Raw genomic sequence first — 24,353 nt, 5'->3', positions numbered from 1 at the left:
GCCTATAACATTTTATTTTCTATTAACAAATTGCATTCCAAAATCATCTCTTTTAATGTCTTTTATTTAGTATCATTTCAAACATAACATTTTGCTCATATCGAGATGTTCTGTGGTGAGCAATAATATCATCCTAACTATGCAATTATTAACATTTTGTTTACAATTAGGGAGTCGATGCCGGTTATGGACCCTTTGCGTATTATGGACCCCCTACAGAAAAACATAAAATTAACACTCAAAGCAACTTTATTCCTATGAAAATCCACCGGGGGAACTTCGATTACATTGTTAGTCAGCAGTTTCAGGCAAAATATTTGGTTTGAGACGCATAAATACAGATATTTGAACAGTTTTGTAAATGAAACCACACAAGAGGGTCCGTAATACGCATTTCCAGGTGGGTCCATAATAGGCTCGTCGGCAGCGAGCCGGATTCAATGGGAATCAAATGGAGGGTCCATAATACGCAACATCAAATTTGTAAACAATCCTATTATGGACCCCGGGATGGTCCATGACAACAGTTTTTCAAATGCATATTTCGCTGGAAAAATCGAATGATTTTGTATGTTTCATAGACGTACTATGAAGTAAAGACATTGAATTTGTTGTTAGACTCCACAAAACGTATATGCGTCTGAGATATCATTGCGGAAAAGCGTCTAGAATGAATTTCAGCTACTAAGGGGTCCATTACTAGCATTGAAACCCTAGTTACGTACGTCAAAGCGAGTCAAGATTTTGCTGTCACTCAGTTTCGATTCTGGCGTTCGGTACCTTTAGGCGTCATCCACAAATTATGTAACGCTCTAGGGGGAGGGGGAAGTAGGCCCAAGCGTTACGGCTCATACAAAAATTTGATACAAAAAGCGTTACAGAGGGGGGGGGGGGGGTCACAAATTTCAAATTTTAGCGTTACGTAATAAATGGATGCTGCCTTATGAGAAAATTAGAACAGCAGAACGCTTTCGGTAGGTTCGATAATCATTTTTACCCCGATTTTGGTGTACTTCCTTGCAAAAGGTTAAAACAAATAATTTAATGAACTTCTGCTGTCCCATGGAAGATATGTTAGTTAGACAACCATTGTTACTACACGCAGACGCGGTTCCACTCAATTTTGGATTGTTTCAACGCAATTCCATAGAGCTTAGTGACATTTGAACACACGTAGACTAGCATACGCTCGTCATACACAGTTTGTTTTTGTTTTCCTCAAAGAAACTTGCACATGCTTTCCAGACTCATCAAAATGCATATAGAAATATTACCCAATTTGAATAATTTACACCCGGATTCTGGGTGTTTTTCGAGACAGAGTGCTTATTGTTTTCCTCTAAGGTTCACAACTACATCTACACTAGGGCACCCATACCATTGGGCGTGATAACCACACGCAGCGAACTGGACTATCGAATTTCATACATTTTGCCTTATGAAAGGTGGAACGAACATTGCAATACGAACGATTTATGTATCGTTTTAGCATCTCTACTCATCAAGGCGTCGATAGGCGCGTGGTGTACGCTCGGGCCTATCGATCGCAAGGTTCTTGGTTCGATTCCAGGTTGCCGCGAAAACGTTTTTTGTTATCAAATTCTGGTTTCATAAGCCAAGTTTATGAATTTCAATCCGATTTCTTGTGTTTCCCTTATAAAAGGGTTCCTATGTTTATCGATAGTCCATTTGCCTGAGTGCACTATACTCAACTACCGAGCGAGCTACTAAAATACGGTGGTCATGCACTGGCAATTTTGAGCGCTGCCTACAAGGTATTCTTCCTAATTTATGATGCCGTCTGTTACCAATTGCAAGAGAATTTGTTGGATTTATGGGCGAAAGAGCTACAACGGACCAGATATTCGTAATCCGCCAGGTGTTGCAAAAATGAATACAATGTACCTACACATCATTTGTTCATCGATTTTAAATCGGCCTATTATACAATCGATCGAGATCAGCTATGGAAGATTATGCAGGAATACGGTTTTCCGCACAACCTAATAAGATTGATCAAGGCGACGATGGAGCGAGTAATGTGCGTATTGTGAGTACACGGACACTTTGAGTCTCACAGAGGGTTACGGCAAGCTGATGGCCTTTCGTGTTTACTGTTCAACATTGCGTTAGAAAAAAAAGTGCGTGTGATAAAAAAAGCGGGGACAGCCACGAGTGGAACGATTTTCAGAAAGTTTGTTCAGCTACTTGGTTTCGCCGATGACATTGATACTGTAGCACGCAACTTTGCGACGATGGCGGATATGTACATCGGACTAAGCGCTGAAGCTAGGCGACTCGGACTGAACATCAATGTATCGAAGACGAAGTACATGATAGCGAGGGGCACGCCCAGCACCTCGAGTTCTCTATTGACGGTGAGGAAATTTAGGTGGTCGAAAAATTCATGTACTTGGGCTCACTTGTGACCGCCGACAACGACACCAGCAGAGAAATCCAGAGACACATCGTTGCTGGAAATCGTGGAACTTTGGAGTGCGCAGAACTTAGATCGAGCAAAGTTCACGATCGCATGAAATAAACCATCTACAAGACGCTGCCCAACTAACAATTTCAGTGCTTTTTGATCTTAGATGTTATTTATGGAGGTTTCATTGAAGATGCATTTATTCTGAACATATTTAACAACGCATTGAAAAGTGCTAATCGTTCTTTTGGGTAAAACACACTTTAAAGTGCTTAGTAGATACCTATAAGTGCTTCCGATTCCGAAGATTAATATTTGCCGGTCAAATTTATTGATAAGAAATTTTATTTTGAAGGAGCTGTGTAGTATCTATCAAAACATATACTTAAAACCTCAACTTGTTTGTGTAAGACAAATACATCGATAAAACTCTTAAGACTGCAGTAAGTCATGTTAAAGCTGTTAAAGTCTTCATAAATCTTAACCTTTGTTGTTGGAATGCAGTCTGCGTGTGATTAATTATCAAAATCATTATGTCGATAATGACAATCATGTAGAGAACTATGAGTTAATCAGAACGCGAAAATAAAATGGCAAATTTTCCTCTCGTAGAATAATATTTCTCCCATGCTTGCCTGAAATTCCCGTTTTACTGGTGCAACTATGCTGCACACAACAGCTGAGCTACACGATGAAAGCTTTTATTTTACAGGCACCTATAACTTACCGTTTTATGCATCAATACAACCGGCCTTTATTACAACAAAGCATTCCAGTAAATCATAATTAGATACGTAACATATAAATTCAGTTCATCATATTACATCACAAAATTGAATCTTCCGATTTGTTTACTATTTTGACAGCACTAGCTTTCCTGAGTGCATTAAGTTTAAGCCAAGACTCCCAAAAAACCTATTTGTCTTAGTGAAGAACAAATAATCTTATTTAGTGAAGGGTTTTGCAAAAGGTTTCTTAAGATCAAAAGCTCTCATGAATGATTATATTGTGCAGAACAGTTACCAATTGATCTTAAACCGTCCCAGACAAGACCAGCAAGATTTAAATGGATGAAATCCATTTTTATTGTCACCGTTTCGGGTTGATAATTACAATATGCGTGGGAAGTTTCCATTTATGATTGAGATGAGCATGAAATCATTCTGAAAATGGAATGGAATAAAATATTAGATAGTTAATTATGATGTCATAAGTGTGGCTCGTTGTTGTAAATCGAAAAATTGTATGTCATTTCACCAGTAAATTTTCATTGGCAGGACTTTCACGCGATTGTAAGGAAATTTTCTACAACGCAAAAAATGTATTTTAATTGATTATTATGAGTCGACAGACATCATGATGGTTTCAACAATATAAAAAGTGAATGGTTTAAAAACAACTTGTTGGCTGGTGTTTGTTCAATCATAAGCTCTTAACATTGGTTTTAATCTGTGTTTTAGGATATCACAAAAGATAGATGAGCTAGATGAGCTCAATAAGACTATACAATAGCTCTTATGAATGTTATACTACAAGAGTAGATGTATTCATACGAAACATAACTAAGAAGTTTAAAACGCTTTTAAGGTATACTTCGCAAAATGCGTGGCGGCGACGGGCAGCCATGGACCGAGTTGAATGGAGACTTCTCCTACGTACAGCAGAGGCCACCCAGGCCTTAGCTAGACTAGTAAAGTAAGTAAGGTTTCAAAGCTTCTTCAGCAGAAAGAATTTGTGTGCATACAGTAAGAGTACGATGAGCAATATCCTTTGTTTATAGTCTTGCATCCCGTTTGCACAATCCAGATTTCAATAGGTTAAACAATAGGTTGCTAATAATGTCAACGATTTGAGGAGGAGTTTGTTATGATTGATTACTTAACCTGGAACAATCAAGACATGCAGGTACTCCGTCAAAAAATCCACATCAATTTTAGTACGAAAAGTCTTCAATACACATCCTGTCTTAATTTATATCTAAAGAAATCAGTTATGCAAGAGACTATTTACGAATTTTACAATGCTGGGGGGGATGGTTAGAACAGATGTTGCGGCTCATAAAAAAAACTGTGGAACATTCCTATTAAAAGAGTTGCAAGCGAATTTATGATAAATGTCAACGTTCTTAAATTTGTGAATAAGTCCTTAACAATATCGTGATTCATTCTCATAATGTAGGGGTCAATGAGTTTTAGTTCTATCCCTCCCGTCAATTTCAATACCGTAAATTCGGGTCAAATTGATCAGTAGGGTGAAATTGATCATCGTGTCACTCAATTTTATTTCTTCCTAATGAAGCACAAATATCAATGCAACCTGTAGAGAATGAACGTTGTTTGTCGTATTTGTTGTCGAAATATGTGTTGTGAAGTTTTTTGCGTTAAGGAATGTTCATTTCTATGAAAATAATGTAAAATTCCAAAATCAAGTACAGTGCAGTGTTGACAAACATCCAGAAACTTCTAGTTCTAAGCAAGGATTTGAACTTGGTATGAACCTGAAAGTTTGTGAGAATGCTTGAGATGTATTCCCAAACCAAATTTCATAACCAAAACTCGTACCAATTTGCTTATTCGGTGGAAATAATTGAATTTCTGCTACATATCAGGAAAATCCTCAGGAAATTGCATACATTTAGGCGTTTTTGTATAATTCTTGAAATTAAACTATTCATTATTTCAATAAATATTGTGTTGGTCAGAGTTTAGCAAGCATATTCGGATTCAGGGAGCTCTAATTTATTATGTAAAGTTGGTTTGAGAACTAACAATAATAGCATTGGCAAGTGATCAATTTCACCCCGAAATGAGATTCCCCGATTTTTAATTTTAGAGATATTTCTTAGCACTAAAATGACATTTGTTAGAGAATTTCGGTACATAAGTCAATGAGGCTCACCTTCGTACTTGTTTTCCTGCATTCAGTTGTTAGGCATTGCCAATATTGTAGAAAACAGATAAGAAAAACCGTGAAAAATGATCAATTCCACCCGAAATTACGGTAGCCTGTGGCCTTCAACAAAGACTCTCCAAAATTCCAATCAATTCATGTAGGTATAGTAAGTACGCAATGCAGAGAAGCACCATTTTCCGTTCGGTGAGCCTTAACCACATTTTTGCGGCTTCACGTGTTTTCCCACACCCAGCACAAAGGTGCACGCTTCGCCAGGCAATAGATGCAAACTATGGCTAGGGCGATTCAAGATTCAGAAAAAGTTTTGTAATCCAATGTCACATATCTATGTGATTATCCCTAGGCAGTGCTCCGTGAAATTTTCAGTTTTTTTTTCGGTGATGATTTAAAGGTGGCCCAAAGACGATTTAGGTATATATAGAAATTGAAAACTGCTCCAAAACACGTAAGTACTGAGATATCATTATAAACATATCATCTCATAGTAAAAGCTCATTCTTCAAACTGTAATCAAGAAACTTCTTTTTGAGCTAATTTTGTTTGATTTTTGCAGAATGGCTTGAATTGCATATTGAACTAATTCACCACCATCCGTCGGATTTAATTGCTCTCTTCAACAACTTCCTGCTAAGTTTGAAAAATGAGTTTGCACTCATCTCGTCTTTAGAGCATATTTCAATATTTGTCTATAGGTCTTGGTCTTGTCACTACTGAAAATTTAATGGAACACTATTTCTATCGTAAGGATGGTAAGAGTAATATGTGAGATTGGATATTGATTGAAACATTTTTGAATTACGAACTACCCTAATGTATGGCGAGACGTTCGGAATAGTAAGTTTGAACGAAGCGATGTGAATTAACCGGTCATACGCGTACCCCAACCACATGGCCTGTGTTAGTCCCTGTCTGTCGTCATTACGTTTCGGAGCAATCCGGGAGAATCAATGACGACGACAGCCACATTCGCAACGATCAAGCACCAAACCAACTGCTAACGAACGGAGCGTTATCTGTGTTTTAATTGAGTCTATTTCTACACTACTTTCAATGTCATCATATACTGAGTCAAGTTGAGAAAAGTCAGCAAAAACAAAAACGGAATCGGTCTTATCAGTCGTTGTCGTCGACGTCGCAAGCAGATGCATATAGACGGTGCAGATTTAGGATCTTCCCGGATAACCCATCGGCAGGGCTTAGTTGAGAGTCGGAAACCGCGTGAAACGGTGATTTGAATATCTAGTTCACATGTTTATCGTTACCGGTGCGGTAGAGGCAAACTTGTCCCTTTAGGGGTTTCGTATGCGTCAGTGAATTTCATAATTGTCTCCCCCTCACATTTCAGAGGGCGAGATAAGAAGCCAAATTATGGGGCTTCCGAGCCGCGGGAAGCAGGAAGACTGGTTTGATCAGTGTTGAATTTTTTGTGTGAACATAAAGCAATCAACAGTGATAACTACGCTAAGATGAGACATTGGATTTGGGATGGAAGAGGGATACACGTACTAAGCTGAGCCATGGAAACGAAATCTTTTGACAATAAGCTTCTTGAGAGCTAGAAGAGCGCAAGTGAAGATTAAGGTATCGCTGTCAAGAAGAATTTGTCGATTGCAGCTGAATGGATGGATCGACTAGACGATCAGTCTAAGCAAAGTGCATTAAGTGCCGGTCGATCGAGTGGTATGGTGTGCGACTTCCGCCGGAACAATGTATGGAAAGTGTAATTGATCCCGAAAATTGTCGTGTGTGTGTTCAAGGCCAACGTGCTGGTAGTGAAAGTAGATAAAGAACGTCCGTGTCTTGGCGTTTGGAAGGATATAGTGCAAAGGGGCTACAATATGGCCGATCCAACGATACAGACATTCTGTTGCCACAATCGAATACGATCGCCACCGGCAGTGAAGCTCATGTCCGAGTTCAACACCGACGGGTACATTGTGGTTTGCATAGTGTCGTCGGTGTTGGGGATAGCCGGTGCAATATACCAGGTGCGTCATGGTTCAGTGTAGATGTAAACTTCGTCATAGCGATCCTGTAGAATGCCAAATTTGCCGCAGTGTAATCTGTTTGTGTTTACTTGTGAAATAATCGCTATTTAACTTAAATTCAAAAATGTTGACATTCACCATTGGCGTCGATAGGGTGGGTTATACGACCGGAGGGATGACAATCTATCTTTTCCTTCTATCTTCTATATAAATAAACACCCCTATTCTTGTTTACGTACGAATGTGCTTTCCATCGAAAACCCTTTCGCATTTTCGTTTACGCCAGCAAAATCAAATGGGCAATGGATTCGAACGAATAGGATTCGATCGAAAGTTGGATCCGCCGTAAACAAGAATGAGGGTGAAAAATTGAATGGTGTTTGTATGTCACGAAATAGCTTGAGAATGGATGAACGGATAGACGTAAGTTATCTACTGTTGCACTCGACAAGGGATGCGACGTGATCGTGCGAAAAAAAAGTAGGGAAAGTCTCCGGAATAATCGGAAATACTGGAGAAGAATAGTGTGACATTTTTTATGGGGGATCACATGTCGTTTTACAACAGCCTAATTGATGGCAAGCCGAAGTTTGCCGGGACCACTAGTATAAAAATACAATGGAAGTGCTCTTATAAGCTAAGAAGCAGGCTAGTTTAAATGGGGACATAATATCAAGAAGAAAGTTATTTCTTTGGAGCGATGGGAATGTCAATGATGTTAAAAATGAAGCTCCTTGATTGATTGATGAGCTCGTTCCATATTTTAATACTATTTTAGACAGAATAGTGTATTGTGTTTCTTTAGAGATTAAAAGCACAAAATAGTTAAGTTTAAGGTCCAAGTTAAAAGTAAACAAATTTAAAAACCGTCCAGAGGACCGGAATTTTTTGTCCAGGAATTCTAATTTTTTATTAAAAAAATTTGCGTGGATTTTCTTCGGAGATTTCTTAAGAAATTTATCCGGTTATTTTTTTCAGCGAAATAATTGGAAGATTTCCTCAAGGAATTTCTCTAGGGATTTGCACCAGGAATTTTTCCGAGGATTTCCTACTGGAATTCCATAGGGGATATCCGCCAGGAATTTCAAGGATTCCTCCGGGGATATCTTCCAAGAACTCCTCTAGAAATCTTCTCCAGGAATTCCACAGGGCATTCCTAAAAGCAATTCCTCCGGGGATTTCGTTCAAAAATTCTTCTAGGAATGTCGTCCAGAAATCATTCCGGGGCTTTCTTCCAGGAATTGCTCCGGAGATTTCCTCCAGAAACTTCTCCGGTGATTTCCTTCAGAGAATGCTCCGGAAATTATCGCCAGAGATATTTTCGGGGATTTGGTTGAGGAATTCCACCGACGATTTCCTATAGGAACTACTATGGCGATCTGCTCCAGGAATTCCTCCGGGGATTTACTGTAGAATTTTTTCCTTAAAATTCCTTCGGGGATTTCCCCCTACAACTGCTCCGGGAATTTCATCCAAAAATTCCTCCGGTAATATTTTCACAGAATTTAACCGGAGATTTCCTCAAGAAATTTCTCTGGGGATTTGCACCAAGAATTTCTCCGGAAATTTTCTCCGAGGATTTCCTTCAGGAAATTTTCCGGTGATTTGAAGGATTCTTCCCAGAAATTCCTCCGGGGATTTTCTCCAGGAATTCCTCAAGGGATTTCTAATAGCAATTGGGCACTTCGAAGTCGAGTCTAGTACACGACACTGAAGACGGCCTTACAGTTGAAGTGCTTTTCATTGAAAACACAAACCTCAACCAAACTATGTTAAAACTTGCTCCAATCTTAAAATCTTGTTCGACAAAAGTTCGTAGAATTGGATAAACTACTATGTTGAGGTGTTCCCGATAAATTTGGATGTTTCGTTCGGTAGTTATGATTTTTTAAAGCTTGAAAATAGCCCAAAAACACATAATTGATTTGAAGCACACCTAAATTTACTCTAAATTGAGTGAAATTTTGTCCAGAAGTTCATTTCGGAATGAAAAATCAAAGTATTGGTTGACTGTGGAGTTTCCAGAAATTTTTGAAATTATGAATACAGGGTGGCCAGTGAAAAGTCAATTTCAAATTCCCGGTTTTCTCCCGGTTTTTTCCCGATATTTCAAAAATATTCCCGGTTTAATGATATGCTAAGAAACATTATTGCGAATTTTTTTTACTATTTCAAACGACTTTTAAGTACGAGTTTTTTGTTTAAACCAAAGAAATTCTATTAGGGGTAGACGGAAATCAGAAATTTGGTGCGAATTCCAATTTTCTGGGCTTATACTGATTCTGCTAAATTTCAGTTTGATCTATGAAACGATATTTTACGACAGCCATTTTAGGTAATCATAAAATTTGTTATGAAAAAGTTCAGTGCTAAAAAAGATTGACCCTTGTTTATATTATGGGATCGAGTCAATCTTTGAATGAATCATAGTTTAAATTTTAAACGGTCACAGGTTTGGTAGACATAAAAATGAATATATCAATTGTTCAACATTTCGTTCCATGGTCATCAACATATATTTTTTTGTAATGTTTTATCCCCACAAATCTAGAACATTTTCTCAGGGCAATTATTTCTGATTAAAAATAAAGAATAATGTTCTTGGCTTTATTGACTAACTTGGGATTCGAATTCAAAAACTTTAGTAAAAATCCACTAAAGTATAGATCAGTGATTCCCAAAGTGGGCAAACTCACGAAAAATCGAAAAATCTAGAAAGGGAGCTAAAAAGCCAACACGGGAGCATTTGAAAATAATTACTCAAAGGTTATGGAGGGCACATTTCTTATGGTTAATCAATTCCAAACTTAACAAATTCCAGGACTATTTTACCTTAAACCGTTATATCTCTAATCATGATCATTTTCAAATTATGATAAACAACACTTGATGATTGTGTGATGCATTCATGTTTTTTAATATCATGAGTTTTTAGACCGGACAAAAAATCTAATGTGCCCATTTTGATATTCCGGTTGCACTCTTTTTCATTAGTTATTATGGTACAAATCATTTAAGAAACAAATTTTGAAAAATTTAGCAAACAAAAATCGGGTTCCAACGATTCTAAAGACGTAATTTCTTCAAATGTTTTTTTAAAAAATGTTTTAAAAATACATTTGAAGAATTTTCAGAGATGCGTCAGATTTGAACTTTCAGAACTTCCGAAAAAAAAACTCGAGTTTTCTTGGTGTTAGAAAAATTGCATTGAACAATGAGTTGAAAAACATTCTGGATTTTCATATATGTTTCAAAGCATTTGGATTGGATAAAAATGCGTTCCCAGAAACATCAAACATTTATTATTCACAATTTCTGAAAATTATTGCAGTAATTTTAGAAACGGCAGATGATGGAATTCATAGTAACTGTGGGGCCCAGATAGCTGTAGCGGTAAACGCGCAGCTTTTCAGCATGACCATGCTGAGGGTCGTGGGTTCGAATCCCACTGGTCGAGGATCTCTTCGTAAAGGAAATTTCCTCGATTCCCAGGGCATAGAGTATCATCGTACCTGCCACACGATATACACATTCAAAAATGGTCAATCGGCAAAGAAAGCTCTCAGTTAATAACTGTGGAAGTGCTCATAAGAACACTAACCTGAGAAGCATGCTTCGTCCCAGTTGGGACGTAACGCCAGAAAGAAGAAGAGCAAGAAGAAGTAACTGTGGGTTATCGATATTTAAGAAAATATTTTTAATTGTATATAAAAGTTATTGTATTATGATTCTATGCATATGAGCAATTCTCGCTGAAACCAGGCCGCCATCGGCACCCATCGTTAGAATTCCAATTTTATGTCTCTGATCGCTAGCTTTCGATAAAACTTAAGGGTGGTCCTTTTTGTTTTCTCAAATTGGTGGACCCCTCGTACGCCAGCTAGCTAAACAGTTTGCAAAAAAGCCCATTTTTTGATAAATCTTGGGTATTTCTTCACGTGATATGTCTCATATTTCCCTTGGAACACATACCAAACTTAATGGCATCGTATAGAGAAAGGATATAGCTTTCATTTGAAGTTAAAAAAATTCGGCGGCCATTTTGAATTTGGCCGCCATCTTGAATTTTGTTAGATAAATCGTTTTTTATCATTAGCGCACCGCTCGTTTTGAATTCTGAGATCACCATCAGAAAGCTGAGGAAAAATTGCGTAAGATAGGCTACAGAAACTAGGTGTGCAATGGTATTTACCCTATGAAATGAACGATTTTTTAAAACATGTTCCACGATTTTGACGTATATGGCGAGTGCAATCAATGCAAACATCATTTTTGGTACAACAAAGATACAAGTTTTCAATAGTTGGTGTATTTTTCGAGTCAGATGAAGAATAGGAGTATTATTTTGAGTGAAAAAATCTGGCGGCCATCTTGGATTTTGACGCCATCTTGGTTTTAAGTAGTAGAATGAGTTTTCACCTTGATAACACTCAACATGTTGAATTTTAATGCCACCGTTACACTTACTATTCTTCTTGTTCTTCTTTTTCCTGACGTTTCGTCCCTACTGGAATAGAGCCAGCCCCTAAACTTCAAAAATAAATTAACAAGTAGAATTTTTTAACGCTTATTTGCCACCTGAATGATTGTTCCGCATACCTGCGAGTTGAAAAATAGCATTAATTCTTTCATTTATTTGGTCTGAAAACATTGATAGAAATGAACAATCTGTTGAACAGCTAAAATAAGATAAGAAATAAAGAATCTGTTTGTTTTTTAACGGAGATCTTCAATTAATTAAACATGAAGAGCGCTGAGATGGTAAAAAATCATTCTACTGCTAAAAACTAAGATGGCGTCGAAATCCAAGATGGCCACCAGATTTTCCAAACTCAAAATGATTCAACTGAGTTTCGGCATTACGTCCACATTAGAACAAAGCCTGCTTCTCACCTTTCAATTTCGCTATTTTTCACATGCATGTTGGGTGTTAGTAAAAACAATACTTTATGATTCAGAAAATCAAGGATTTTTTTTGCTTAAAAATTTAAGATTTCCATTCTAAATTAATGCACTTTTGGAAATGTTTTACGTTAAAACTACAGATATTACCACAAAACTTACTAATGTCCCAACGCACAATTTATAAACTTCATTCGATGACAAAAAAAGCATATGGTAAAAAAAAATTTGTTTATTTCAATCAATGTTTTTGGACGGTTTTTATTCATTAAATTTATTTATTCATAATAAATGAATTCAAAGATATGTCGAAGAAATATTCTGTTATTAAAAATCGTATTATAATAGAAAATTCCTATTTAATAACCTGTATTTATAACTAATAAAGCTGAGTATCAGGCTCGGTTCCACTAGGGACGTAACGTCAGGAAAATGAAGAATAATAAGAAGAAGAGTATACGTAACCTTGTTTTTATTGGTAACCTCTAAATTCGACATGCTGAGTGCTATCAAGGTGAAAAATTCATTCTACTAGTCAAAATCAAGATGGCGTCAAAATCCAAGATGGCCGCCAGATTTTATCACTCTAAATAATACTCCTATTCTTCATCTGACTCGAAAAATACACCAACTATTGAAAACTTGTATCTTTGTTGTACAAAAAATGATGTTTGCATTGATTGCACTCGCCATATACGTCAAAATCGTGGAACATGTTTTAGAAAATCGTTCATTTCATAGGGTAAATACCATTGCACACCTAGTTTCTGTAGCCTATCTTACGCAATTTTTCCTCAGCTTTCTGATGGTGATCTCAGAATTCAAAACAAGCGGTGCGCTAATGGTGAAAAAACGATTTTTCTAACAAAATTCAAGATGGCGGCCAAATTCAAAATGGCCGCCGATTTTTTTTTAACTTCAAATGAAAGCTATATCCTTTCTCTATACGATGCCATTAAGTTTGGTATGTGTTCCAAGGGAAATATGAGACATATCACGTGAAGAAATACCCAAGATTTATCAAAAAATGGGCTTTTTTGCAAACTGTTTAGCTAGCTGGCGTACGAGGGGTCCACCAATTTGAGAAAACAAAAAGGACCACCCTTAAGTTTTATCGAAAGCTAGCGATCAGTGACATAAAATTGGAATTCTAACGATGGGTGCCGATGGCGGCCTGGTTTCAGCGAGAATTGCTCATATGCGAGTCAAGGAAATTTTCTGGCGTACAGCGCTTAATTATAATATGCGAATCACATATTAGGGGGCCTCAAGGGGGCGAAATTTGAAAAAGTTTGGGAAGCACTGGTATAGATCGTGCTGGTTAAAACATTACTTGGTATGCGAAATTTTCCCGGTACTAATTGAAATTCCCGTATATTTCCCGGTTTTCTCCCGGTGATTCTAAATTCCCGGCTTTTTCCCGGTTTTCCCGATTTCCCGGTGCGCTGGTCACCCTGTGAATAGGTCTAATGGACATCGCATAAAGTACAAGCAGTGATTTTTATTAATGATGAACTACCATATCTACTACAGCGCCGCCAACACAACGGAACGCGGAGTTTGTCTTATGATTGATAAGCATATGAAGCGGATTATTCGATGGAAACCTCAAGCGGCATAACCTCTGTATTAAGAATAAAAGGCAATTTCTTCAAAAACAGTCTTTTTTACCGTAAAGTGCCGTAATTCAGCGCAGTTAAGGAATAAAACGATTAAAATGGTCAATTAAAAATTAGTATTGTATCAACAAAAAAGCTTTATGGGTGGACTGCTAGCAAATCTATTCAAGATTATGGGAAAAATATAAACTAGACTGTATTCATAATTTACAATTGTGACTTTTTTGAAATAGTTCGTTCGTTGAAATTGCCTAATTCCGCGCATTTTTTAAACGCTTTTCCATATTCCGCGCAGAAGAATGCCTAATTCCGCGCACTCATGAAACAATCAAATTAACATTAATTTTGATAAGGGGCTGCATCCATTCGTTACGTAGCACTTAAAATTGAAAATTTTCAAAACCCTCCCCTTCCGTAACACTTTTTGTATGAGAAAACGTAGAGTTTTATATGAACTGTAACTTTTTCGTCTACGTTGTTTTTTTATTTACTTTTTGTCTATCACATGGAATAAAGATAACCAATACCGTGGCATTGGTACGTGTGAATTTCGTCTAGGGGAAAGTGGGGCAATTTGGCCATCTTAAGAAAATTCGTTAGAATTGCAATTTTTTTTGTATGGTATTCAGTTGGAGTTGCCTGACAGCTTAACTTGTCAAGGCTGAACCCTTGGTCTGGCTTTTGCCAAGTTTCCCCTTTACCAGGACCAATACTCAGACGGACTAGGCAATGACGCCCACATGAACACCGCTTTTTTATTAGTATTGTGACGTGGTAGTTTTTGAAAAGTACCCGTATTCCCTTGCTTCTGAGAAAAGGAAGCATTGTGAAAATCAGCAGCTCCATCAGAACTTGTTTGAAATAGTAGTGTAGTAGTGTCATTACTAATACTGTCTAGTCGAAATGGTTTTGAATAATTTGTCATTCAAGTTCTATCATTCAAGTGCTATTATGATTACTCCTGTCTTCTACGTAAGATTGGAGTCTTAAATGTCAATTGTCGTCAAGTATTAACAAAATTAGGCTGTTTAGTAAGAGTTCTAGTTAATTTCATTTTTTGTTGTTAAAAGTATTTATTGGTCGTTACGTTCATATATCCTTAAAGAAAAAAGTCGCTTTCCTTGTCTGTTCAACAATTTTTCGAAACTAGCAAGTGTACCCTAATGATCGATCTCAGCGTCTTATTTTCCATAGTCATTTTTATAGTGAATATTGAAGATAAAGTTACCTTAGGCTTCTATTAAGGACTGTTCATTTTATAAAGTGGACACTTTGTTTATGCTATATCTTTTTTATTTATTGATAAAATCGTAATCGGTTTTTTGTGAATCGTTCAACTATTATTCTACAATGCTATGAAAATTGAAGATCTTAGGAAATGCTTTTGGTTGAAGAGTTAAAAAGGTTTTCCAAAAACTTCTAAGAAAAGCTGTTCGTCAAATTTTAACATTATTTTTCGCAAAACTAAAATTCTAATTTTTATGAACAAATTGCATGTTTGTATCCTTTACTATTCTACTGCAGGTATAGCTTTAAAAAATCAATTATTTTCTACCATTCTATGACATTACGTAACTTTAGTGATTTACCCATTTATGGCCAAATTTGCTGATACACCATCCTTTCACTCCCAGCAAAAGAGAAAAGTAAAAAGCGTGTTTAAAACTAGTTTGGTTTACTAAATAATCTATATTTGTACAAACGAGAGCTAAATCGTGCGTTTAAACCACAGTCCTAAGTACAAATTTTACTGTTTACGGTAGTTTTACTAAAAAGTCTCATGATTTTAAAATCATGTACGCATATTTATCGATCTACAACAAATTGTAAATGGTTTTCTCTGAATATTTCGATTGGTAATCTCAGAATAACATATTATGAAAATAATATGTGGAAAATAAAATCGATTTATTTACAGCAGTGTTGCCAATTTTGATTATTGTTAATGTACTATGAAAAGACTTCTAAGAATAAAGCAATTGTGTTTCTATTGTGCTTTAAATGTGACGTGGGGACTAGATAAGTAACTATATGAATACGTAAGTTATTTTTAAGGTGCAAGAAAAATTGGCTCAAAAGGCAGAACTGAAAAAGCAGTTTTCTCCTTTCAAAACAATAAATTGATGAAAATAAGAACACACAGTCTTTTTATTTGGCAAATAAAAGAGCTGTGTGTTTTGATTTTCTTCGATTTGTCTATTTAAAAAGAGAAAACTGCTTTTTCAGTTTTGACTTTTGCACCATTTTTACTTGGGCCTTAATAATAATACTATATTAGGACTTCCGTCAGGACGTGCTTTTAATCAAAAAATTCGACTCATATCAGCTCCCTTCAAATTTAAAATAGTTCTCACTAAAAAATATAGGAGGAAAATGATTTTATTACATCTTTAAAATTGTTGTTCCAAAAATAACTTGATTTTTTCCATCAGGCTTCTGATTGATGATGCTTTCGAAGAGCAAGCCTTTTTCGAAAATAAAAAATATAAATTGTCGAATTTTCCAGCCAATTTCTAACAACTATTGATTTTGATAACCTCCAAAAATCGACCGTTCTAATCGTTGTTCCATATTCGTGCGAAAATTATTTTTTTAGTAGTTTTTTTAATATCACAACATAGTACAATACTAGTCGAACGATGTGCAGAAAACCGATTGAAATTTCATTGATAAATTAAAAAAATACAGCATGCACAAGGTGTCCACTTTATAAAATGAACAGTCCTTACAGTCTCCTACAAGATTCACTTTTCGGTGGCAAATGCAATGCTTCACAACGCCTACTTTCTACTTGTAAATTTTGCGAAAATGAAGCTGGAATTAGATTATTTATACCGCTGTTACAAAAGAGGTATTTCTTATTATGGCAATGTAAAAACCATATTAAAATAAAATTGTCGCCACTTATTTCTACTCAGTGAATCTACTAGTCATTTTCCTAAGAGTTCCTAAGTATTCCCTACGTCGTATATGATAACGATGTATCAGCTAGCTAATAGTAAGAGTGGCTACGGATCATTCTGGTTAGCAAAAGGTAAACTGAACGTCACCAATAGTATTAATGTCCACTTCGAATAGATTAATTATTTGAAATGGGCATCAATTCTATCAATGACGCAGAATGTTCGTTGGATCACATTCGAGATATTATTGCGTCTATGCCATATGAATTATGACGCGGCTTTAAGCAAAAAATGCCAAAATGTGATACCACCTTTGGTGTCCATCATATGGGCTAATGGATTATGCGGCAAGGTCGCATAACAAATTCGGATCAAACAATGTTAAAACTCAATTCAAGCCTATTAGCGTGTTAGACAAACTTTAACAGAATAGAATTAGCTTTCAAATAGTGGTAATAGCAAGTGGTTTTGATTTTCCACATGCTAGTTATTATTTTTCAAACCTTGAAATAAGCCCAAAAACACATTTTCAACTTGAAGCATACTGAAATCTTTACCAAATGAGCTGAAAATTTGACTAGACATTGTTCTTGGCATGAGAATTCCGAATACTGCTTGACTGGTAAATTTCCAGACATTTTTCAAATATGCACAGGTCTAATGTCCATGCTTTACCATAGGTTTGGTCCTTTAGCCTATATCGTCGTTTTACTTTACCAAAGTAACTTCAGAATCTCCAAAAAAAGGGTAGAACAATCAACACTATCTTTAGATTTCACCAAAAGATCATTCAACAAATAGATATTTTATTAACGACATTCGAACATCCGTTCCAGATTTGGATCCGCGACGAAGACCTACCCAATGCCCAGTACGGGCGACGTCGTCGACCGGGTTCCTCCTCCCTGTCTAACTACAGCACCGGACGCAGTATTATAGTGTGGCTAGCGGTGGCCGATCTTTGCGCTTCGCTCGGTGTTTTTTTACGGTCGGCCTTGTGGAAGTACATCCAGAATGTGATTCCACCGGATAGCGACGATGACGACACCACCAACGTTATCTTCTGTGCCGTTTCGTCAGCGTGGATTCAGTATTTCTACATGTGCACGTGGCTCTGGACGCTGTGCTATGCGATCAACGTGCGAAGGCAGCTGGCCGGCATGGGAGTGGCACTGCGCACCTATCATCTGTACGTGTGGAGCATATCGGCGGTGCTTACGGCCTCCGGACTGACGGTGCTATACGTTCCAGATGCTGAGTAAGAGTGAAATTCGATATGTGATGGAACGGGGGGATTGACTGATGGGTTTTCTAATTACAGTTGCCACAACGTGCACGACGTCGGTAGTGCCTATTTGCGGATACTGCCCAACTACCTCACCACATATGGGCCGATGATCGCCGTGATGGTGGCCAATCCGGTTCTGTACTTTACGGCCTCGAAACAGGTCGACCGACAGCTGGTGGCGCGCTTCAGCCAGATGACATCGACCGAGCGCGATCTCATGACCAAGTTCAAGATGAAGTTCTCTCTAATCAACTTTGTGTTTTACGTGTGCTGGTTACCGAATCTGATCAACGGTATCATCCTGTGGACCATGTGGTTCTCGTTACCCTTCCAAACGATTGTCACCGTTTGGTATATAATGGTAGGGTCGCGCTAAGGCTATCATCATACGGGTCTATGCAGGGCCGTTTGGCATAATTCTGAGAAATGTTGAATTTGATCAAACTCCTTTCATTAAGCAAAAGGGTGTTGATAAATTTCTCGCGGTCGTGCGTTCCATTTAGAGTAAAGTGGAGAAATAGTGCAGTAGCTTTCTTTTTAAATTAAGGTACCGCGGGGCAAGTGGGTAAATGGGGTAAGTGAAAACAATTGATATATTTTACTGAATATGTGAATTAACGTTTTAAAAAAAGTTTTAGAATTAATTCGACGTAGACCTAAAAATAACTAAATTTAAACACCGTCAATTTTCTTATCAGGTGGGGCAAGTGAAAAGTTTATCATTAGAGATTGAATTTGTCTTTTCTCTTTAAGTAGCCATAAGTAAATATGATTTGCAATTATTATAGAAAAACATAACGTGCTGATAATTCAAGAAACACTATACTCAAGCGTTAAAAGCTATTAGAAATCATGGAACTTCTCTAAAAGATATTGCCAAACATTACAATATTAATATGTCTACTTCGGGCAGCCAATTAAAAGGAAGACGTTGACTGAAAAGTTGCAATATTAGAGAACACACGGAAATCTCGTGGAATGTCTATGTAAAGCTAGTTCAAAACATAAACATGTAGTATAGGTCTATCCACATATAAAAGATTCGAAATACGTTATTGAAGGATTCTGTTTGATTTCTCCCGAAGAGTTATCCGACGTCATATCCGACTTTCTCAAAAACAAATAACGAGCGGTGGAAATTCTACAGAGCAGAAATGCAATTGCTGTCCTATAATGTAAGAACTAACATTGGAAATGTTGCAGTTATAATGTTGTCGAATCATCTCAACTAACATAACTGAACAGAAGAAAATTCAAGTGAAAATAATAACATTTTCTTTGTTTACATGTTACTTATGTTATTGTTCATTGGGAAGCCTTAACAAATGTTAAAGCTAATAGTAATCGTGAATATAACTGTTTGTTTTTGAATTTATTGTTTAAAACGGTAAACTTTTCACTTGCCCCACTTTTGGAAAAAGTGAAAAGTAAGGAGACATTTTTTTAAAAACTTTTTCTGTATTTTTTTCTTCAATTTTTCATAAAAATCAATTTCAGCATGTTGCTTATATTTGGTGGGAGTCAAGCTAAAAAATATACACGACCTCATTTGTTTCAATTTAAAGTCTCTAGAATTTGAAGAATCTCAACTATGCGAATTCCATTACCCACTTGCCCCACGGTACCTTATGCCAAACGACGGTTTTGTCAAACAACTGTAGACGGGGTAGATCCCATCTAACTATCTATTTTCAATATGTATATTGTCGGCTTCCTCTACAGGCTATAACAAATCCACTCCAGGCATTTTTGAACACACTTGTGTACCAGAGGTGGAACTGTGGCTGGCGGTTACGGCGGCATGAAGATAATGCTGAAGCTCAAAATAGGGTTTGTAGCTTGTATACTCATATCCTTTTGCCTAATAATGTTTCTCTTCAAATTTTAGCGTCGTAATCGCCACTCTCATGGAGCATCAGAAGCAACACCACTGCTTCAATCACAGATCTTCAAACCCGAATCACCTTCCACTTCGCATGTCCTACTACAAGAATCGCCCATCGGTCTAAATCCCAACCCAACGCGAAGCATCAACTCCTGTACGTTGGTTTAGCTAGACTTGCAACTTTGTTAACACACAAACTAGTGTTTAAGGTACTGCATACTTTTCATAATGTTTAGACTCTACTTATTTATATGACAACTATTGTGAGGTTTTCTTTTTTGTTCCATCCACATAAACGACAGTTTGAACAGCTGTTATATCTTACGACAGATTCGTTATATTCTTCTGAAGATGACATTTACACGTTTCCGAACGAAACTCACGAGAAAGTGTGGCTTAAAATCACAAGTTATCAATCATCAAGTGTGAATGTTTCTGTTCTGCGTTTAAAATGTACTTCTATTTAGGATGCGTAAGGTTGCATTACCTGAACATTAGGCTTACTAGTATTGTTTCTTTTCAAGTTACTGATTTACTTCTAATCGTGTAAAATACATTATGTAGTGTAAGATTAGCGATACTCGCTAACTTTCAGCCGAGATCATTCACACCAAGTTCGCAAGCACTACACTCTCTCACGCGCTCGTTTCAACTGAGTTCTAATAATTACCCTAACTAAAGGTTTATAAAATGAAGCTATAAATCTGAAGATAATTTTGAATTGCTGTAATCAAAAATGGTCTAGGTCAGGCATCAATCATACGGTCACTTTCTATTTCATAAATCATTTGCTTTGTACTGAAGAGTCAAAAACGGAAAATCTTATGGAAAATCATTTGTTTAAAGTAAGGAAGTAAATCAAACCAATTTACCGAGCAACGTCTAGTATCCGGATCTGGTGCGCGATGATTTCGTTATGTACTGCTTTTCGCTGCGATCGACACGATCGTGTGAACGTTCACGATGATCACGTGGATTGTAGGCGGGTGATTTTTCCTGCAACAATCACAAATAAAGAATTGAATATCAACACTCGTACCTCCTCAAAAATTTGTCAGTTCAATTACCCTCAGATGATGATGCTTATCGCGATGCGATGTACCGAGATCGTCTTCGCCGTTTTGCAAATGCAACTTGGCTTTTTCCTCCTCGCGGCGACGTTTCTCCGCAAGCATGATCTCCTCGGCACGATCCTACGTAAAATGGAACAAATGGTCATGTCATTGGAATTTTCCAATTCAAATTCACGCAAAAACCTCACCCGCTTTCGGCCGAGCTTACGCTCCTTGCGGAGTTCCTTTTCTTCGTCCGTTTTGTCTCGCTTGTCCTTGGACTTACTGCTGCGTTCCTTTTTGGACTCCGCGGAAGATGAGGACTGGATTGTACCGCCGTCGTCGCCGTGTTTGCTCTAAAACGGGAATCGAAAAGGGAAGGGTGTTCCAATAGTGTGTCGGAAATACCTGATTTCGGGATACAATTTCGTTCGATCCGTTGTTGGGACGGCAGTATAGATTAGACTAGGTACGAGAAGGCCGTCTCTAAGTATTCAGGAGTAACTCTGCAGTATCTTCGCTGTCGAAATGATAGCTAAATTATTTATCTCACATATGCAGAGTTGGGGTCAATCAAGAATGATCAGAATCACTGATTTATTTTATTTACATGTAGAATAAGGGTTTTGTACTACAAGATAGACAGAAGATCTGTTCGCATAAAGTCGTTTAACATAAAGCCAATTGCAGTCATTTGGTATAACATGATAAACAGCCTGTTTGAAAAGAAGAAGCATAACTATGATGGAACGCCAAACAACATTATACCAAATGGCCACTTAGTGTAACTTTTTCATAAGCACAAAAGTGATTCTTTTACTAATCAGTCTCGGGCTGACTAATGAAGTACTAGTAATACTGTTTTATCGAGAATGTTTCTTAAAGGTCATCAGCAGATTGCATTGCAAAAAGCATTGAGCGATGAATAACAAGACGGATGTTTGGAAAAGTTTCCATTTCTCTAGCACGATGTAGGTAGCGCAATCCTGGTTAGGTGGCCGATCAAGGACTCTTCACCAACCAAGAAAGGCAAAAGTAGTGGAGCTCTACAATACGCCAGGCAATGGCGTGACGCTACGCTGTAGCCATCAAGGTATAAAGGTAGATATAACATCTCTTAGAGGGATTCTCTAAGGTGAAATAACTTTGTACTAGATCTTTAAAGGCACAATTCTTGAGAAGGAGGCATCGAACCACAATACAAAATCTAGCTTTGTTCACTATAAGAAAGTTTAAAATAAAAAGCTCAAGCTTGTTCATTCACTATTTGTCCAATTTAGTGCCTTTGAAAACGTGAGTAGAGGCACAAATCGGCCATTGTGACGGCTTTGGATTCTGAGATGTTACACGTTTAACAAATCATAAAACAATCGCTCGAGAAATCCGCGAAAAAATTTTCCGAGGGATTCCTTGAGCAATCTTTGTAGAACTCCGTTGCGGTAAACCCGTGTAGGCCTGATTGAAGGCATACATACGGAAACTATCACCGCTCAGCGAATACTTAACTGGTTTCAATAATTTTTGATCAGTATTTATTCCTACACATAGCTAGTTTTTAAAAGTGATCATAGGAAAGGGCTGTTCTTTGTGACAAGATAAGTTATCTTTATTATTGTCGGCGCGGTAAAAAGTTAGAAACGATTTCTCGCCGATGTTGGATTTTTCTCAGAATCTGTGCGAGAATCTACAACTTCGGAAGTGGTGCATTCGATTCGCATCCGGATGCTCAGTAGAAGCATTAACCTAAGAATGCTAATGTCGCTGCTGTTCGTGTTACCAACATCTAGTTTGCCACGAATTGACAGCCGGAGAACCGGGCATCAAAGTGTCAAATTAATTATAAAAACATAAACAACGACAAGGCATTGAACAAACAATAAAAAACCATAATTAAAGGTGTGAATAATTAAAATCAGTTTTGTGACAACAGCGCTACTAGCGTTCTACTACTAATATTTCTATTGGATGCTCTCTAATGCTTCCTACTTCCGAAGTAGTGTATCTTGTATTGATACTGAGAAAAATCCATTTCGGCGACTGACATTTTCTAATATTTCAGCGAACTTACAAAAACTTGCAAAGAAATAAATTTTACAGGGTGTCTACTCGTTTTAAACAGAAATTATAGAAATGAAATTCCCTGATATTTCCAGGTTCAAAAAATACTCTAATTTTATATGGCTAAACAAACTAATGGACAAATTGTATTGTGTTTTTTGATTTAATAGCTATTTATACACTTCTAGACATTTTTTTAAAGCATGCTGAAGCTACCAATGATAGTGTCTTTGATTTCGTTTGTAAGAGCTCTGTTCATCATCGTGAACAGAACAGAACTTTCTAGTGCATCAGTATGCTCCTTCTTGAAGTATTTTTAGTGCTGCGTTCTCGTGCAGAAAAAAAAAGATTATGAACCATTCATTTCCATGGGTTATTTGGATACCTAAGACAGCTTCATGGGCGCAAAAGTAAAACGTTATTTTGATTTGTTACAATATTTTAAAATAAAAACTTATATTACCGATGTATTCGCAAGTATTCATACAAATCTGACCTGTAAAAATTCCTCCAGGAGTTTTTCATGCATTTCTCCAAGGAAATATGAACACAATTTTTCAAAAAAAAAAAAAAATTATTGAAAAAATTCCTAACGCAAATCTTTTAGTAACTTTTGTTAAAAGTTATGTATGTTCTTACGTCACCCTTGATGAATACAATTTCTAGAAAGACTCATTCTTGAAGAACTTTTAGGAAATTTTCAAGATTTTTGCTAAGATGCTTAAAAAAAAATCATTCGAATCTCTGAATAATATCTCGCAGGATTTTGTAAAGGAACTACTGGACGAAATCCCGAAAAAATAGTGCAGGAATGATCGGTTGATTTCTTGATAAAAAAGATGTAGTGTTAATTGGTATGAAACCTTAAATGAACTTTTTAGTATTCGATGGAGGGGCCCAGATAGCCGTAGCGGTAAACGCGCAGCCATTCAGCAAGACCAAGCAGAGGGTCGTGGGTTCGAATCCCACTGGTCGAGAATCTTTTCGGGTTGAAAATTTTCTCGACCTCCCAGGGCATAGAGTATAATCGTACCTGCCACACGATATACACATGCAAAAATGGTCATTGGCATAGTAAGCTCTCAGTTAATAACTGTGGAAGTGCTCATAAGAACACTAAGCTGAGAAGCAGGCTCTGTCCCAGTGAGAACGTAACGCCAGAAAAAAGAAGAAGAATATTCGATGGGGATTTTTGAGAAACTCATTGAAAAACGTTTGGAAGAACCCCAAAATCCTTGGATGAAATGCTGGAGAAAATTCTAGAGGAACTCAATAACGAAACACAGGTCGAATTTGAGGAATTTTAAAAGACACTAC

At 37.1% G+C, this 24,353-nt stretch overlaps 2 protein-coding genes across 4 annotated transcripts in view; one reads left to right on the top strand and one right to left on the bottom strand.

The window, feature by feature from the left end:
- Window positions 1–6,256: 6,256 nt before the first annotated feature.
- On the top strand, window positions 6,257–20,250 carry LOC5572052 (G-protein coupled receptor 143). Of its 2 annotated transcripts, XM_021847874.1 has the most exons (6): window positions 6,257–6,567; window positions 6,687–7,329; window positions 17,590–18,011; window positions 18,075–18,402; window positions 19,764–19,871; window positions 19,930–20,250. In XM_021847874.1, the coding sequence occupies exons 2-6, from the start codon at window positions 7,180–7,182 to the stop codon at window positions 20,092–20,094; spliced, it is 1,173 nt and encodes a 390-aa protein (XP_021703566.1). In that variant the 5' UTR covers window positions 6,257–6,567; window positions 6,687–7,179; the 3' UTR covers window positions 20,095–20,250. The 2 variants fall into 2 exon arrangements, with proteins under 2 accessions (XP_021703566.1, XP_001653825.3); XM_001653775.3 differs by having other exon boundaries at window positions 6,257–7,329.
- The window catches only part of LOC5572056 (THO complex subunit 2), a 38,493-nt gene continuing 34,383 nt past the window's right edge, over window positions 20,244–24,353 (bottom strand). Inside the window, exons 11-14 of one of the 2 annotated variants that reach the window (XM_001653774.2) lie at window positions 21,188–21,334; window positions 20,994–21,119; window positions 20,799–20,922; window positions 20,244–20,724 (exon numbers count right to left, since the gene is read on the bottom strand). In XM_001653774.2, coding sequence (XP_001653824.1) covers window positions 20,809–20,922; window positions 20,994–21,119; window positions 21,188–21,334 — 387 coding nt within the window. In that variant the 3' untranslated portion in view covers window positions 20,244–20,724; window positions 20,799–20,808. Of the gene's footprint in view, window positions 20,923–20,993; window positions 21,120–21,187; window positions 21,335–24,353 lie in introns of both variants that reach the window. The other variant, XM_001653773.2, reaches the window with a different exon arrangement.

The sequence above is a fragment of the Aedes aegypti genome, chromosome 2 (assembly GCF_002204515.2).
Source record: "Aedes aegypti strain LVP_AGWG chromosome 2, AaegL5.0 Primary Assembly, whole genome shotgun sequence".
Classification (NCBI taxonomy): domain Eukaryota; kingdom Metazoa; phylum Arthropoda; class Insecta; order Diptera; family Culicidae; genus Aedes; species Aedes aegypti.
Note: the sequence above shows the minus strand (reverse complement) of the source record. Positions and strands in the feature narration are given on the sequence as shown.